The sequence below is a fragment of the Oratosquilla oratoria genome, chromosome 7, assembly GCF_046742065.1.
Source record: "Oratosquilla oratoria isolate Oo_2021 chromosome 7, ASM4674206v1, whole genome shotgun sequence".
Classification (NCBI taxonomy): domain Eukaryota; kingdom Metazoa; phylum Arthropoda; class Malacostraca; order Stomatopoda; family Squillidae; genus Oratosquilla; species Oratosquilla oratoria.
Window position 1 is genome coordinate 10,673,562 of NC_134783.1, and position 18,583 is coordinate 10,692,144.

General features: G+C 42.3%; 1 protein-coding gene across 1 annotated transcript in view; it reads left to right on the forward strand.

The window, feature by feature from the left end:
* Positions 1-18,120, forward strand: part of LOC143026896 (uncharacterized) — a 38,486-nt gene extending 20,366 nt beyond the window's left edge. The window contains exons 8-10 of the mRNA XM_076187681.1: positions 16,778-16,855; positions 17,072-17,205; positions 17,306-18,120. Of these exons, the coding sequence (XP_076043796.1) occupies positions 16,778-16,855; positions 17,072-17,205; positions 17,306-17,395 (302 nt within the window). The 3' untranslated portion in view covers positions 17,396-18,120. The remainder of the gene's footprint in view (positions 1-16,777; positions 16,856-17,071; positions 17,206-17,305) is intronic.
* The last annotated feature ends 463 nt before the right edge of the window (positions 18,121-18,583 follow it).

An 18,583-nucleotide genomic window follows, 5' to 3' on the forward strand; every position in this document is an offset into this window, starting at 1 on the left:
TCACTGCGTACTGGCGGTGTGGGTGGACTTCGACTACGGTACCAGACTTGCTCCATGCCTTAGTAGTCTGGTCCTGAACCCACACATAGGCTCCTGGCTGCAGGCGGTGCCGTCGATGTTGCTGGCCCGTGCTCTTCTGTCGTATCTCTACATGATGTTGCGCCATCTGAGTCGCCCTCTTCTCCAGGGTCTGCTGCCACTGAGAATTGATTCTGTAGTTCTGCTTGGCTGTAGGGACTCCATCATGTAGCTGTCTGCCAGTTGTCAATTGTGCGGGGGATACGTTTCCTTCCCGTAGCGGGGCGTTGAGGTATTGGAGGAGGGCAAGCAACATCTTGCCGTTGTCCAGGCTGCCGCTGGTCCCTGTGTTGTCTTGCAGAATCCTCTTGGCTGTCTTCACGGCGGCCTCGGCTTGGCCATTGGACTGAGGGTACTGAGCGGAGGAGAGGCAGGTCATGACGCCCCATCTACTGAGGAAAGCGGTCATTTCCCCATTCACTAGGTTCGTACCTCCGTCAGTAGAGAGTTGTTCTGGGGCCCCCCATCTGGTGAAGTAGTGCCATAGGTGCTTCATGATTTCGCTGGACATGGCACCTGAGGGTAGGTGCACAACCTCTAGCCAGCCAGTGAGTCGGTCGGCGTAGACTAAGTATGTTTGACCTGCCAGCTGGAATAGGTCTGCCACCATCTGCTGAAAGGGGGAATCGGGGGGTAGGGTGAGAATGAGGGGCTCAGGTGGTTGTGACGGCGCATTGGTGTTGCAGGAGTTACATGTGGCCCCGTGATGCTGCAGGTCACCCTCCATTCCAGGCCAGTACACGTGTCTGTCTGGCCCTTCTTAGCATGGAGTCGAGGCCCTGATGGCTGGCGTGAAGGCTAGCTGCCACTCGTTGTCACAGAGCCTCAGGGATGACAAGCCGCACACATCCCTGATCGTAGGTATAGGTGACTAGGCCACGGGACACTGCCAGTCTGTCTCGTACACAGTAGAAGGGCCGCAGGCAGGCAGGCTCCCGTGATCTGTGGGACTCCCAGTCGCCGCTGCTCACTCTTGACACCAGTGACTGGTAGGTGTGGTCCTTAAGGGCCATTTGCAGCACCGTTTCTTCATCGATGGTGGCACACCCACTCAGGTCAAGGGCGGCTACAGTAGCTGCTGACATGGCTGCTGAGATAGCGATGTCTTGTTCTTCATCTATCTTGTCCGGATTAGAATTGGCCACGGGATACCTGGATAGGAAGTCGGCTGCCGCGTTGTGTCTCCCCGACAGAAAGCGCATGATGAACCTGTACTGCAGGGTCTGCTCCTTCAGACGAAACAGCCGTGGGTTGGTGATGTCCTTGAGGGCCTTGTCGCCAAAGAGCCTAACCAGGAGCCGGTGGTCTGTGGCGATGACTTGGTTGGGGCACCCCAGGAGGAAAAGCCGGGCTTTACACAGGCACCACGCTACTGCCAAAGCCTCCCCCTCCACCGGTGCATATCCCGACTCGGCCGGGGTAAGGTGCCGGCTACCACATAATGCCAGGTGCCAGCCTCCCTTGCAGCAGTGTGGAGCAGTGGCTGGCGGGCATGAGCAGTACTGCTGCATCACCACGAACCCGATGCCGTCCTTGCACCAGTCCGTGATGGCGATGGTAGGTCAGGTCATGTCGTAGTATGCTAATCCCTGTTTGGCTAGCTGACAGATCTTTGGCCTGTGTGAACCTATTCTGGAGACACTCGTCCCAGTAGACGACCTTACCTGCTGGTTTCTTCAGCAGATCCCTGAAGGGTGCCATAAGAGGGGCAGTATCCAGGAAGGGCGCCAGTTGGTTCACAAAGCCAAACCAGGAGCGCACGTTTGTGATGGACGGTTTTTCTGGCATCTCAAAGTCCCTGATGGCAGTAAGGCACTCTGTAGTCGGTTTGTATGTGTCCCAGTCCAAGTGGTAGCCAGCGAAGTCGACCTCCCTCTGGCAGAAGCAAAATTTCTCCGGCTTTAGTGTCACTCCAGCCTTGGCACATACTTCCAAAAAGTTGTAGTCATGCCAGAAGGCTTCCTCTATGCCTGCGTCATAGAGGAGTGTGTCGTCCACGCACTTGTATTTCCGCGGCAGGTCAATGATGGCGTTGTCGAATCTTTTGGTGTATGCATCCCCTGCTGCGCAGTGTCCCATGGGCATCTGGCAATACTGGTACCTGCCCCACGGTGTGATAAACGTAGTGAGGCGCCTGTTCTCCACGTCCAGTTCCACCTGGTGGAACCCCCAGTGCGCATCTGCCATGGTTTTGTAGGAGTGTGCCGGGACCCCAGAGGCCATGTCGAACGAGGCGGGGGTGTGGTGAGTCTCCTGTAGGCAGCATGCGTTGTTTCTGGAAGTCGACTGTGTGGCGTGGCTTGCCAGACATTTTTGCCACCACAATCATCCTGGCACACCACTCTGTGGCCTCTCCCGCGGGGACAGGATGGATTATGCCTCTCTGGATGTCCTCATCCAGCTGTCGCTTGACCTCCACTTCCCAATGTTTCGGGACAGGGGCGGGAGTGTGGCAGGCATAAGGGACAGCGTTGGGTGACAGGTGGATATGATGAGGGGGCCCCACCATGATCGGCAGCGGGTACCGGTCAGTGTCGAAGGACGATATCGAGAAATGGCCAAGCAGCCATTCCTGTAGCCTTGGCACGTTTTCCTCGAGAGGAGGGAAAGGCATGGTTGTTGGTCTGGGTGGTGGACCCGGGCTGTCGCTGCTCCCCCCACCCACGCTCGCTATGGTCGGTAGTGGTGGATGTGGAAAGCCTTCGTGTACCAGGCCCAGATCCTTGCAGGCGGTGAGAGACAGATAGACCTGCCGCACAGACCATACGAAATACACCTCCTGCTGGGTGGAGCGGTCAGGGATGCTAAAGTGGCAGGTTATGGTTTCCAAGGTTGGTAGGTTAATGTTGCCTGGGTGAGAGGCCTAGAGCTTTCAACAGCTTGGGTCCCGCTACACATACCTGTGCGCCTGTATCTGCGATGGCTGTGGTGGAGTGCTGTGTGTTGCCATCCGGCCTGGAGACGATGACCTGATGGCTCATCACCCCGGCGGTCGCTACCACAGCACTGGCCACTGCGTCCTTCTTTCCCCTTTTTCACACTTTCTGGAAATGGCCCAGCTTTCCACAAGCAAGACACATGGCGTTTGGTGCCAGGCAAGCTACCCTACCAGGCTGGTATTGGTCACCGCAGTGCCAACAAGGGCGGTGGCGGGCTTTCCTGGGACCAGCAGCAGCGATGAAGTCGTCGTCGCTCGCAGCGTCATGCATGACGTCACCAGCGGCAGCCTCAGGATGGCGGTTTGGCGGGAAATCATGCGCGTCCCTCTGAGCTGCTTCAAATGCCACACAGTAAGATCTGAGGCTGTCGGCCTCTTTGAATTGAGCGTTGCACTATAACACCTCGCGTCTTAGGGTTGGTTCACGCAACCCAGCAATGAGTTTCCGCACTAACATATATTCACATAAACTCACGTCACAGCTTGGGCACTGAAAAGCACAATCTAACGCCACCTGGGAACCTTCGTGAAGTAATCGCCCACTGACTCCCCCAAGGCCTGCTTGACACTAAAGAAGTCCGACCACTATACTGCCTGGTTCGCCGCACGCAACACTAACTTGCTGACGTTCTCCAGGGCCTTGGCTGCGGGAAGGGTGTCCCAACAAGCCTTGGGGAACCTGGCGTTGAGCGCCTTTTGCAGCCTTGGGGTACACAAAAACCGGATGTAGTGCACGGCGTCACCGTCGCCGACAGCGTTGAGCTCGATCCAATCCTCCAAGGACCGACGCCATGACTTGAAGTCGGCTGCAGTCATATCCAGGTCGCACTTCTCCAACCCAGCTGTGCCAAGGGCCTTGTGGCTAGGTGTCCCCATCGCTGCCATGTCTCGCTGCAAAGCCGCTATGGCTCCCTGCTGGGACAGTAAGAGCGCCTGAGCCTGTGCTAGGAGGCTTCCTCCATCCTTCCGTCTACCTGATGCGGCAAGGAGCCTAGGGCGTCTTGGGGTGGTCATCGTAGATGCGTAGGAATGATCACTACTGCGCCATGTTAGAGTTTTATTTATGACTCCGTATAGTAGGGCTCTTGGCAGGTAACTAACTACCCACGCTTGGGGTAGTGTCTATGAGCGTGACTCGCAGTTGCCAGCTCTCACAATAAAAATTCCTACAAAATACTTAACTTTATCCATGCTCAATGGCAACCCCATTGACTCTTTAGACATTTTTGATGTCCATAGAGAAATTATCCAATGTATTAGCAGGGAACCCAAAATCATCCCCCAAAGTAGTGGATCAGAAGAGAGCTCAAAATTGCAGAACAACCAATGTAGAGGAGTTGTCTACTCCAAGGAACTACTGAGGTTTTCTGAAGAAAAGCTCTTAACAGAGTTGAAATCCCAGCACGTTTCAAGTGTTCGCCGGATGAAACGAAAAGAAAATGGCACTCTAGTAGACCAACCCTTAATAATCTTAACATTTGACCTGCTTAATCTTCCATCATCAATATCTGCTGCTTGGTATAAACTGAAGGTTAGATCATATATACCTTCACCAAGAAGATGTTACCACTGCCAAATGTTTGGTCATATATTCACCACATGTCGCAAGAAATTAGCAGGAACACCACTGATTTGTGTCAATTGCAGTGAAAGCGAACATGGAGAATGTACAAAAACATCGAAGTGTCTTAATTGTCATGAAGAGCACCCAGCTTCCTCTAGATCTTGTGAAAAATATATACTAGGAAAACAAATCCTAAATATAAAGGTCAGAGAACGTATTAGCTACTCTGAAGCAAGAAGAAAAGTGCTTGATTCATCAAAACCTGATACTAAGACATACTCAGAAGCCCTTGGCAACAAATTACAGCCTACAGGCCACCTCACCACTAAAACACAGCCTAATATGGATAAAATGGAGACCGATCAGTCACACCAGATAAAGTGCAAACAATCAACCAATTGATCAGTTGACCAACTAACTCGCAATAAGCGAACACGGAGTTCAGACTCTTTGGATTGCCCAAGTGGCAAAATTCAGAATAGAGATTCTACAACAGCTGTATCCAAAATGCCATCTAACAACTCTTCCCATATTGGGGCCATGGGAGGCCCTACACCATCACCCAAGGGCCCAGATAGTGGCCCTCTTCCCACCCCTGAGAGGGGAGTGGGAAACTTTTCCCTCAACCTAGAAGGATCAACAGGAGATCCCTCTGTACCTATAGAGAAAGTGCCAGTCCCTCCCCTGTACCTGTAGGGCCACAGGGAAGTTCTACCACCTCTGGTAGACCTAAAGAAGGTCCTACTAAAATTAAACCTGGAGTTCAATCATCTAAACCACCAAAGCTTCCAATTAAAGCTGAGGTCCATTCAATCCCACAATCTAAGACCAAGAAGTTGGGTAACAACACCACCCGACATTCCCTGAACCATAAATAAATTCACTCTGCTCCAATGGAATTGTAAGGGACTAAGAGCCAAGTATGAGGAATTGAAACTGCTAATCCATGACCAGCAACCTAATATTATTTCCTTACAAGAAATAATGTTAGACTCATTCACCCCATGCCCTAAAGACTTCATAGCATACCGTACTACATATGATCCAGATATTGGTATACATGGGGGAAGCATGTTGTATATCCGTAAAGATATACCTCATGTTTCTATCCCTCTTCAGTCTCGATTGCAAGCTGTTACGATACAAGCCGGCTTGAATTGCAGATATACAGTCTGCTCCCTATATCTACCACCAAGTACTAATATAACCAAAGATAATCTGTTGAATCTTATTCAACAGTTACCTCAGCCATTCATTATTATGGGTGACTTTAATGCTCATCACCCATTATGGGGTGATGTTACCTCAAATCAGAAAGGAAATCTAATTTCATCTATTTTGGAGCAGGAGGATATTACTGTTTTAAATACTGGTGAACCTACTCATTATCACATTCAGACTGGCTCTACATCATGTATAGATTTAATGATCTGCAGCTCAAATTGTGCTTTGGACTTTGAATGGAAAGTCCTTGATGACTTACGAAACAGTGATCACTATCCCACTGTATTGTATACACAGGAAGGTGCTCCTACTGATGGTATTCCTTGCTGGTGCACTGAAAAAGCCGACTGGGACAAGTTTGAAGAATTGAGTACTGTCCAGAACAGTATTGACAGTTTTTCTTCAATAGAAGCTGCACTGGAGTGCTTAAATGACACACACTACACTGTTGGCATTAATTCCATCCCAAAGTCATCTAGAAAGTTTAGGAGACGTCCTGTACTGTGGTGGTCTGACATCATACGAAATCTACATAGAGCAACACGAAGAGCTTTAACTATATTACATTGCCATAGACATTGAGAATTTAGTTGCTTATCGTAAAAGCAGGGCATTACTTCGACGTACCATCAAAGAAGCAAAGCATCAGTCTTGGGCTAAATTTGTATCATCATTCAACTATAGAACACCGGCATCGATCGTTTGGAAAAACTTGAGAAAAATATCGAGGAAACATCATTAGCCCTCCACCTGTTTTAAAATTAGATGGCTCTTTGGTCTTTGATCCTAAAAGATGTCAGTAATGCCGTAGCAAATCATTTTGCTAATATATCTAAACCAGACAACAGCTCTCCTGGATATCAATACCGAATGAGAGAACAACAATGTAATCTTGACTTCACTGCTCCTCATGAAGAATCCTATAACCTCCCTTTCACTGAAAAGGAATATGATTCAGCTTTGAACTCCTGCAGTGATACTTCTCCAGGTCCTGACGACATTACATATGCCATGTTGAAACATATATCTCCAGTAACTAAAGGTTTTATTCTTGCACTTCTTAATAAGATGTGGTTTGAACATTCGTTTCCCAGTATTTGGGAAATGGGTATTATTTTACCTTTTCTTAAGCCTAATAAAGATGGTTCAATTCCATCAAATTACTGTCCTATTGCCCTCACATGCTGCATGTGCAAAATTTTAGAAAAAAGGGTCAATGCACGACTAGTCTGGTATCTTGAACGAAACCACATCATATCTGATATTCAATGTGGTTTCCTTTGCATGCACTCCACTGCAGATGCCTTACTTCGGCTGGAATCTTCTATTTGTAAAGCCTTTGTCTCTAAGCAACATCATATCAGTGTTTTCTTTGACTTAGAGAAAGCATATGATACCACATGGAAGCATGGTATTCTTAAGGCTGTACATGCTTTTGGCATTCGAGGAGAAATGGCCTTTTTCATGAAGAATTTTTTAGCAAATCATGTTTTTAGAAGAAGAGTTGGGAACCTCGTATCTGAAATAAGACAACAGGAAGAAGGTGTACCTCAGGGGTGTGCTCTCAGTGTCACTCTCTTTAGTTTAGCTATAAATGGGGTGACATCTGTGATTCCTCCTGTACTTGCCACCCTTTTTGTAGATGCCCTCTCCATTTCATTTAGAGCTTGTAACATGGCAATAGCTAAAAGAAAACTACAACTCTGCATCAATAAAATAGTTTCATGGGCCGATAATAATGGTTTTAAATTTTCACCTAGCAAAACTGTTGTACATTTTTGCCGACTAAGAAGTCTGCACCCTGACCCTACTATTTGGTTTAAGGATGACCAGATTCCTTGTGTTGATGAAACCAAGTTTTTAGGACTTATTTTTGATAAGCACCTTTCTTGGGTACCCTACCTCAAAACCCTGAAGACATGATGTCTAGAGACAATGCAAATTTTAAAAGTTTTAGCACATACCTCATGGGGCGCTGACCACAGAACAATTTTGCGGTTACATCACTCCCTTATTTTATCGAAACTATTGTATGGATGCGAGTTTTAATCATTGACCACTTCATCCAGACTGAAAATTTTAGATACGGTACACCACGGTGGAGTTCGATTGGCCACAGGTGCTTTCAAGTCTTCCCCAATACCAAGTTTATTAGTTGATGCAGGGGAAATGTCATTAGATCTTATTCGCCAGACCTCATCTATTACATACTGGCATAGATTGCAGAGGCTTCCCAACTCTCGCTTTTAGAACAGCTCAAGCAGATTTTAACAGCACTTGTTTCAACAATCACCCCAGACTTCCAAAGCCTTTTGGATACCGGATGAAAAAGATTTTAGAGGACATGAATCTTCCCAAGATTCCCATCCTTCCTTTTAAATATTTGGTTGTTCCCCCATGGAGACTGCCCACAGTGTCTTTCTGTAGATATTTTAACGATTGTAAGCGTAATTTTAAGGATTATGAACTATGCAATGCTTTTTTTGAACATTCTTTTAATCACCAACCCTCTGTGTTTGTTTTTGCTGATGGCTCCAAAACTAGTGCTGGCATTGGTTTTGCAATATTCTCAAATGATTTTAATCGTAAGGGTACCTTGCCTGATACATCATCTAATTTCACTGCTGAACTGATGGGAATACTGTCCGCCGTGGAGATTATATCTTCCATGGGTGAAAGTAAGGTGATGAGATGTACAAGGGGTGAAAGTGGCAGTAGACTGGAAGTGACATTAAGGGAGAGCGACTGGAGGAAGTGGATAGTTTTAGATACTTGGGTGCAAATGTGGCAGGAAAAGGTGGAGTGAAGGTGGAGGTAGAATGTAGATTGAGAGAAGTGAGTAAGTGCCTTGGTGGATTGAAGAGTGTAATGTGGAATAGACATTTGGGAATGGATGCTAAGAGGAGACTGTATGAAGGAGTGATTGTGCCAACAGCACTGTATGGGGCAGAAACATGGAACATTAGAGAGGAAGAGAGAAGGAGTTTGAATGTGTTTGAGATGAGGTGCCTGAGAAGTATGATGGGGGTTACTAGACTAGATAGAGTGAGAAATGAGGAGGTGAGGAGAAGAACGGGGTGGAAAGGGAGTTGGGAGATAGGGTTGATGAAAGAGTATTAGGATGGTTTGGACACATGGGAAGAAAGACTAGTAAAAGAGGTATGGAAGGCAGATGTGGAGGGAGTGAACATGAGGGGACATCCTAGGATGAAGTGGATGGATGGGGTAAAGGGGGGTTTTGGGAAGAGGGGAAGTCTGTTAAGGAAGGACGGGAGAGGACAGAAGACAAGGGTGAATGGAGAATGGTTGTATATGGATGATGTTGTGATGCATGAGGTGGAATGGACAGGGGGATGGGGGGTGAGGTAGTATGTGTGAGCAAAATTTGATGCAGCCCGAAGGGATTTCTCCCTGTCTTCTCCTTTTATGCATGGGGGGACGGAGAGGGGGGGGGGTCTTCGATTTAATGAAGCGGCCTTGCTGTGGATGTGCTGTGTCTTGCGACACTGCTTGTGACCCAGGGCAGTGGACAAGGTGCAGGGATGACCTGTCATCCAGGAGGTGCTAAGATAAGAGGGAGGGTGGAGGGGTGTGGAGTGTATTCAGGGATGGAATGGGTGGGAATGATTTTATGCCTTTTCCTTTTTGGCTTCCTCCCTTGTAAGGGGGAAAAAGCCTTGGTATATGTATGTATGTATGTATGTAAATGTTTTATAATTTTTAGTGACTCAAAGAGTGTCTTGCAATCTCTAGAACAATTCGACTCAAGGTACCCAATAGTTTTAAAGATCTTAGAATGGCTTTTTTTAATCGAGTGTCGAGATAATGAAATAAACTTCTGCTGGGTTCCAGCACATGTCGGAGTACCAGGAAATGAACAGGCCAATAAATTGGCCAAGGAAGCCGCATTCTCACCCTTATCTTGCTTACGGCCTATATCTTATGAAGATTATATCCCTCTAATCAAAGCCGAGATCTCATCTCTTTGGCAGTTCCAATGGGACCTTGAGGCTGGTAACAAGATGAGAGAGATTACTGATACTATTCATCCTTGGTCTTATACATTACTAAACAGAAAACAGGAAGTAACCCTTTGCCGGTTGAGGATTGGTCACTCTAGATTGTCCCATGGCTTTCTTATGGAGGGCAGTCGTCCTCCATTTTGTGATGATTGCCTTGTTCCTATAACCATTAGACTCATTATGGTGGAATGCCCCAGTTATGATGGAGAAAGACAACAATTATTTGTCAAAAGTCAGAGATAAAGGAGATCTGTCCCTTCAAAGTGTTCTGGGATGTAACTGCAATATAAATTCTATTTTTAATTTTCTTAGTGCTATTGATCTTCTCAATGATCTTCAGATTTCAATCTTTTTTTATTTTATTTTTTAGGCTTTTTACCACTTCCTTTTCTTAATCATAAATACTACGGCATCAATGACCATGTACTTTAATGCTCGTAGTATTAGGAACAAATTTCAAGAAATACAGGCGTATGTCAAAAGCAAAAATCTTGATATGATAGGAATAACTGAGACATGGTTAAATGGTACAGAGTTCGAAGCTGAATTTAATATTGCGGGATTTAACCCCTTCCATACGGTGCCGCACACGTAGGCGTCATGGACTTAGATCTCGGTGGCAGCAGCCAATGCCAGCCGTACGACGTGTCGTATTAATACTCGCATTATAAATTATAGTCACCGCTTATATCGATCGTTCTCTCTTCACCCATGAATTTTGATAACCATAGAAAATGCGATTACAAAAGAATTAGAAAGAATGTCATTATGGAGGGGCGACTACAATAAATATAATCAAGACGCCGATATGGCAGCCTCGCGAATACACTCGCTCCCCATGACGCCTACGTGTGCGGCACCGTATGGAAGGGGTTAAACATTTTCATCAGGATAGAAACCACAAGAAAGGTGGGGGTGTTCTGTTGTACGTTAAAAACAATGTTCATGCTTGTGTTTTAGAGAAAGTGAAACAGGATGCATATGATAGTTTGTGGGTTGAGTTAACCCAAACAAATGGACAAAAAATGAATATAGGTGTAATATATAGGCCAAAGACATTATCATTAGCAGACGACAAACTGTTATTTCAAGAACTGTCTAGTTTCTGCAACCGGGATCTATTGATAATGGGTGATTTCAATTTTACTGACATTGATTGGATGACCCTTGAACATGGCCATAGAGGTAGTCGCTTGATTGATTTTCTTGGTGACAATTACTTAATTCAGCATGTAAAAGAGCCCACAAGATATGGAAACTTACTCGATCTATTAATCACTAGCCGTGAAAGCATGGTAACTGATGTAGAAGTCGGTGAATCTGTTGCAAATAGCGATCACAACTTAGATTCAAACTCCTAAACAATTTTAGAATAGATACTTGTGTTTCTAAAATACCCGATTTCAGTAAAGCTCAGTTCATAGGACTACGTCAGGAGCTTCAGCTTACAGATTGGGAGGCAAAATTAAACAAAAGACCTGTAGATCAGATGTGGGAAATATTTCAAAATACGCTCACTAAGATGATTCAAACTTACATTCCTTTTAAAGACAGACGTCCCCCAAATCAGGCTCGCCCAAAGTGGCTCGACAAAGAAACTGAAAAAAGTATTGCTAAAAAGAGACAGGCTTAGAAGAAATATAAGTGCTCATGTGCATCTAATGACTATGAAAGTTATGTATCAATACAGAGAGATTTAAAAAAGACAATAAGAAAAAGAAAACGACAATATGAAATGAACATCGATGATAAATCCAAAGAGAATCCCAAAGAATTCTATAGTTACGTTAGAGATAAAAAGGTTGTTAGGAATCACATTGGTCCACAATTATCTGCTGACGGTCAACTTGAATATTCAAATGAAGGAATGTGTAATATCTTAAACAATTATTTTAGCTCGGTATTTGTAAACAAAACACCTCAAAGTGAATTCCAAACTGAAACCTGTGAAAAGTTTAGGGTAAACTTACTACGGTAAATATAACAAAAGAAAAAATAAAAGGTGTATAGATAAACTCAAAGTTAATAAAACACCAGGGCCTGACGGTTGGCATCCAAAAATCTTAAAGGAAATGAAAAATGAGATTGTTGTTCCATTAGAAATTATTTTCAAGAAATCCATCATATCTGGAGATGTCCCAAGAGAATGGAAGCTAGCTAACGTTACTCCCATATTCAAAAAAGGTGACAAAAAGAAACCAAATAACTATAGGCCTATAAGTTTGACTTCAATTGTAGGAAAAATAATGGAAACTATCATCAAAGATGCTATGGAACATCATTTAGAAAGTAACCGTTCGATAAATGATAGCCAGCATGGTTTCAGACGGAAACGTTCTTGCGTGACTAACTTACTCGAATTCTACAACACAGTTATCTCGAATTATGACAAAAGAAACAATATAGATTTAGTATATCTAGACTTTGCAAAAGCTTTTGATACCGTCCCACACGAAAGACTACTTACTAAATTAGCTTTACACGGAATAAGTGATAGCGTATTAGGTTGGACTAGTAATTGGTTGAATGGTCGAAAACGGAGAGTTGTTTTAAATGGAAAACTTCTTGATGGAAAAATGTTACAAGTGGAGTTCCTCAGGGTTGCGTTCTTGGACCACTTCTATTCATAGTATATATAAATGATATAGACCATGGACTAAAATCTACTGTTTCCAAATTTGCTGATGATACAAAACTGTGTGGAGTGGCAAATGATCACTCAAACCAATTAGATATTCAAGAAGATTTAGATAGATTACAGCAATGGTCTGAAAAGTGGCTAATGAAATTTAACACAAATAAATGCAAGGTAATGCACATAGGTAAAAATAACAGTAAATACGATTACAAGTTATTTGGAAATTCATTAACAAAAGTGGATAGTGAAAAAGATCTCGGCGTAATTATCAGTAACGACCTCAAATCATCCAAGCAGTGTATTTCAGTCTCTGAGAAAGCAAATAAGATTCTGGGACTGATTGTGCGATCTTTTGATTTCAAAAGTCCATCACTCATTAACAAGCTATATAAATCGTTAGTTCGTCCACATTTGTGATATGCTGTTTCCGTAAGGTCACCGAATCTCATTAAAGACATTGACAGACTGGAAAAAGTACAACGGAGAGCCACAAAACTGATTCCAAATATAAAAAATAAATCATATGAAAATCAACTAAAACATATGAATCTGTTTTCCCTAAAAAAGCGTAGACTCAGAGGTGACTTGATACAGGTCTTTAAGATTCTAAAGGGAATTGACAACATCAAAAGTGACAAAATTTTCACATTGAATGAGAATCAGACAAGAAACAATGGTCTCAAATTGTCCGGAAATAGATTCAATTTGGAAGTAGGTAGAAACAACTTTGCCAACCGTGTAGTTAATGAATGGAATAAACTTCCTGCACAGGTAGTGTAATGTAGTTCAGTTCGAAGCTTTAAGAATCATTTAGATGAACACCTAAGCAAGATGCTGTAATGATTATAATTTATTTTATATTGTTTTTGTTTTGTTATCATTTGTCTGATTTCCATTTATTATTAGTTGTATGTCAATTTATTATTATTTACTATTTACCTGTTTGTTTGTTATTTAACTATACCTATGCATTTATTGATGTATTTTTGTTTTTTACATTATTATAGTTTTTATTTATTATTTTATCATTATGATTTTTTTTTCGCATCTGACCTAGATATGGACCAAAAGGTCTCCTGTCGGCATGCTCCGCCTTTGTAATCCTTTGTAATTCTTTGATGTTGCGACGCCAGATAAATCCCAATTATTCTATTCTGTTTTTAAGTTTTCGCTATTGGTAGTATCATTAATTCTCCTCTTTTCATTATCACTCTTCAGCTCTCTTATTTCCTTTTTCAATTCCTTAATGTCGTTTCTCAGGTTCAAGTTAGTTCTCCTCAGGTCGGAGATATCTACGTTTACTTGCAATAGGCAGTCCATTAATCCAACAATTTAATTTCTTAATTCCATAATTTCATTCTCCCACTGTATCCTATTCTTGCTCACTTCCCTCTCTATCTCTAAGATACGACTGAGACTCCTGCTTTCATACTTATTAAATCCAGAAAATGCATCTTTGTGATACTCCCTAGTGGTGGTCGGCATGATCGAATATTTGTTTAAATCAGGGTTTGTCATGTCGTTACCAGGTGGCTCTGCTTCAAAGTTTCCTTTCGAGTTGGGCTTTTCGTTATTTTCCTTCATTTTTGCGAATTATTCCTTAATACAATTAACACTGCGGAAATTTCATTACGGACACTAACGATTTCTCCCCTCCCCTACAATACAAACTGGGTTTCCTTTTTCATCATTTATCCTCTTCTTTGGGGCCCAGCGACGATGAAGGGAGAGAAGTGAAATCTCCCCCATGAGAGGCACAATGGACCAAATAATAAACCTTGATGTCAGGAAATCACATGGGCTGGATGGAATTGCAAACTGGATATTAAAAGAATGTAAAGAACTAATAGACAAAATATATAACATAATAAGTTGTTCATTCAAAGAAGAAAAAATACCAGAAGGCTGGAAAAATGTTGATATCGTAGTCTAATATATAAAGGAGGAAACAAGGAAGACCCAACAAATTACAGACCAGTTCTCCTTACAAGTACGATAGCCAAAATTTGTGAAAAAGTTATCAAAAGTAAATGGATAAAACATCTGGAGGATAACAATATACTAAAATTGAGATGATTCAGATTTAGACAGGGAGGATCAGGTGCCACAAATTTGATATGTTTTTACTCAAGACTACTATATACGAGACAGGAAAGGGATGGATGGGCTAATTGTGCTTTCCTAGATCTACAAAAAGCTTTTAAGAAAACTGGAAACCATAGGAGGGATACAAGGTAAACTACTGATATGGATTGAGGACTTTTTGCATGGAAGAAAAATGAGAGTAGTGCTCAGAGATAAGAGTTCTACTAGGGAAGAGGTGATTAGTGGAGTTCCACAATGATTAGGTATAGCTCCAATAAAGTTTGCTATTTATGTGAATGACATGGATGAGGGTGTGGAACGTTACATGAACTTCTTTGCAGAGGATGCAAAACTGTTAAAGAAAGGGAGTACTGAAACGGACTGTGATTTACTGCAGAGAGATCTGAACAGGGTTTGGGAATGGAGTCAGAAGTGGGAAGTGGAATTCAGCATTAAGAAATGTAGCATAATGGAATTTGGAAAAGGTAAAAAAGGATATCAGGACAATATAAAGTTGGTGAAAAGGAAGTAAAGAAAGTGGAATCTGAAAAAGACCTGGGAGTAATCATCACAAAAGTGGCTTTTACTTACTTGGATGAAGAAATGGTAAAGGAAATAGGAGTCACACTGATAAGGCCAAAATTGGAGTATGTAGCAACACTATGGTCACCCAGTACCAGAAAGAATATAAGGAAAATTGAGATAATCCAGAGAGCAACTATGAAGATAAAGATGGCCCCAACACTATCAAAACTGCCATATGAAGACATATTGTCAAAACTAGAATTATTGACTCTGGAACAAAGAGAAATAGGAGACTTGTTGACCATCTACAGAATTATGAAAAGTATACAAGTTCTTTATAGAAAAGACTTACTAAATTGAGATAAGAATAACATAAGAGGACATGGAAGGAAGTTCAAAAAGTACAATTATAGAAGAGACCTGAAAAAGAAAAGCTTTCCCCTCAGAGTGGTGGGTATATGGAATAGACTAGATGAAACAATAGTTTGTGCAAAAACCATGCACAAATTTAAGAGCAAATTAGACATGGCAAGGTACAGAGACTGGACACCATGATCGTAGCTCCCCTTCCTGTAAGATACTACTAGGTAAATACACACGCATACTACAGAGTTGCTGTCAAATATATCATCTAAAAAGACAAAGTAAAAAAAGTTGCAGTCAAAACAGTAATAAGCTAGATAATAGTCATGTGTTCTGATTTCAGTTTTGCCAGCATGCAATATTTATATCAACCCCTTCCCCAGCAAGGACAAGTAAACTTGTCTTCACCTAATTTTTCTTTTTCAGAGTACAATGAGTAAATTTGTCCTAACAATGTTTCAAAAACAGACACAGACGAGTATAATTGTTGAATTAATGCCATTCTTAGCTGTCAACGAGTAGCTGTGTCTTTTCCACCTTGGGATGCATTTGTTAGTGATAAGGTACCAGTTGGATGAAGCAGACTTTACTGTTGTGCACATTCGCTTTTTTTTTATGAATTATGCCCTGATGTTGAGCTCAGAAAATGAGAATGAATATGAGGCTTCAATTAGAAGCTTGGATACATTAGATGAGAGTACAAGTTTATCTGACGATGGCTATTCTCTCTCGAGTGAGGAGGAGGAGGATTTACGACATTGAATTCAACATGATGTGTCGGAACAAGACAGGCTTTCTCCACCATGCTTCTTATTCACTGGAAATCCTGGATTATCAATTGTAGAATAAGATATAAAAAAGAGTGAATTTCAAGTAAAATATTGGTAATAGATAAAAATAGAAGTTATTTCCATAATCAGTATGAAAAATACTATAGAAAAGCTATAGAAAATTGTCATAAAATTAAATGTTTCTACAAAAAAAAAAAAAAAAAAAAAGTTACTGGGTAAGGGGTTAAGATGATAATCATTCATAGAGGTGTACATTTATAAATTTCACGACATTGTTGCCAACACTTGAAACTATTATTCAGCAAGTTTTCAAAATTTTTCATTTTTTACCTCTATAAAGTGGACCTATGTCCTTAAGACATTCTTACTCTGCTAAAACTTTTTGCATATTTGTCTTATTATGGCAACTTTATCTACATATCTTCTTTTCCTAAACCCACACTGCTCTTCCTTGTGTACCCATACTAATCCTTTCAACACCCACCTTACCAGTTACACCACCTGTTTTTGTTCAGTTACTTTTATTTATTTGTTTTTTCTTAACTCCAGAGCCGAAGAAAGTGACATGGTCAGAATTTAATGATCTTTGCAATCTCTTCTACCTCATGATAGCAGTGGATGGCCCAGGTAAGAAGAAATGGCTGGCTACCTCCTATTATAAGGGGGAAAAAGCCTTTTGGTATATAGGTAGGATTATGTAACCAATACTGGAATCTCACATGTATGAAAATGTATAGTTTTACTGCCCAAAAGGTGTGCATTGTCTTAATTCTATTGTTTGATTGATATTATAAATTCTTATAGTATAATATGTATTTATTTATTCTTCCGTTTCTTTTTCAGAGAGTACTATAAAGTCGGTTGAAGACCTAGAGTTTGTTGTTGAATTACAAATTATGGTATCAGAATTATTGTATAAAGTTAATGATTCCCAAAAACCCAATAAAGATGCACAGAGTTTTACAACCCAGCGTACGGTATGACATCAAGTATTCTTTCCATTTTTTAAATATGATTGAGAAAATACATGTATTTTGACAGTATAGAAATTAATATTTTATTACATTTTTCTTGCAGCATTTGTCCAAGATACTTGGATCATTGATGCATGTTTGCAGATCAGCAGTGAAACTAGCGAGGGAATCTGCTCATGCTAATAACCCGTAGGCTCTCTGACCCAGTGCAGAGACCAGGCTATCCAGTCCAGAACTGCAAAAGATCCAATTTCTGAAGGTTGCCAGACCTCCCAATTGTGTCTGTTGTGTGCATGTGTGTGTGTAATTCATCATGGTCCCAGATTACATGTCAGACTAATGATTGACAGCTATCACCCTCCTGGGTGAGAGCTTTGAGGTCATACTTGTATATGGCTTGATCTGTGGACAGTGCCCTTACACACACACATACACTCCAGAGTTAGAGTGCTGGCTCACAGTGCAGCAATGCTGAATTTTTTTTCAGCCCTGGGTGGGACTTTGAACTTGGATTGCTTAACTGGTGGTCAAGAACATTACCACTGCACTGTCAAGTTTTGTATTTACCTAGTTGTATCTTATGGGAAGGGGAGCTATGCTTGTGGTGTCCTGTCTCTGTATCTCACAGTGTCTACATTGTTCTTAAATTTGTGTGTGGTTTTTGCATACACTATCATTTTGTCCAGTTTGTTCCATATATCCACCACTATGTGGGGAATTTTTTATTTATTTGGGTAAAAGTAAGGTGATGAGATGTACAAGGGGTGAAAGTCGCAGTAGACTGGAAGTGAACATTAAGGGAGAGCGACTGGAGGAAGTGGATAGTTTTAGATACTTGGGTGCAAGTGTAGCAGGAAAAGGTGGAGTGAAGGTGGAGGTAGAATGTAGATTGAGAGAAGCGAGTAAATGCCTATGTGGATAAAGAAATGTAACGAGAAATAGAAATTTGGTAATTGATGCGAAGAGGAGACTGTATGAAGGAGTGATTGTGCCAACAGCACTGTATGGGGCATAAACGTGGAATATAAGAGAAGAAGAAAGAAGGAGTTTGAATGTGTTTGAGATGAGGTGTCTGAGAAGTATGGTGGGGGTTACTAGGCTAGATAGAGTGAGAAATGAGGAGGTGAGGAGGAGAACAGGGGTGAAAAAGGATTTGGGAGAGAGGGTTGATGAAAGAATATTAGGATGGTTTGGACACATGGAAAGAATGAGTGAAGAAAGACTAGTAAAAGAGGTATGGAAGGCAGATGTGGAGGGACTGAACATGAGGGGACGTCCTAGGATGAGGTGGATGGATGGGGTGAAGGGGGCTTTGGGGAAGAGGGGAATGTCTGTTGAGGAAGGAAGGGAGAGGACGGAAGACAGAGGTGAGTGGAGAATG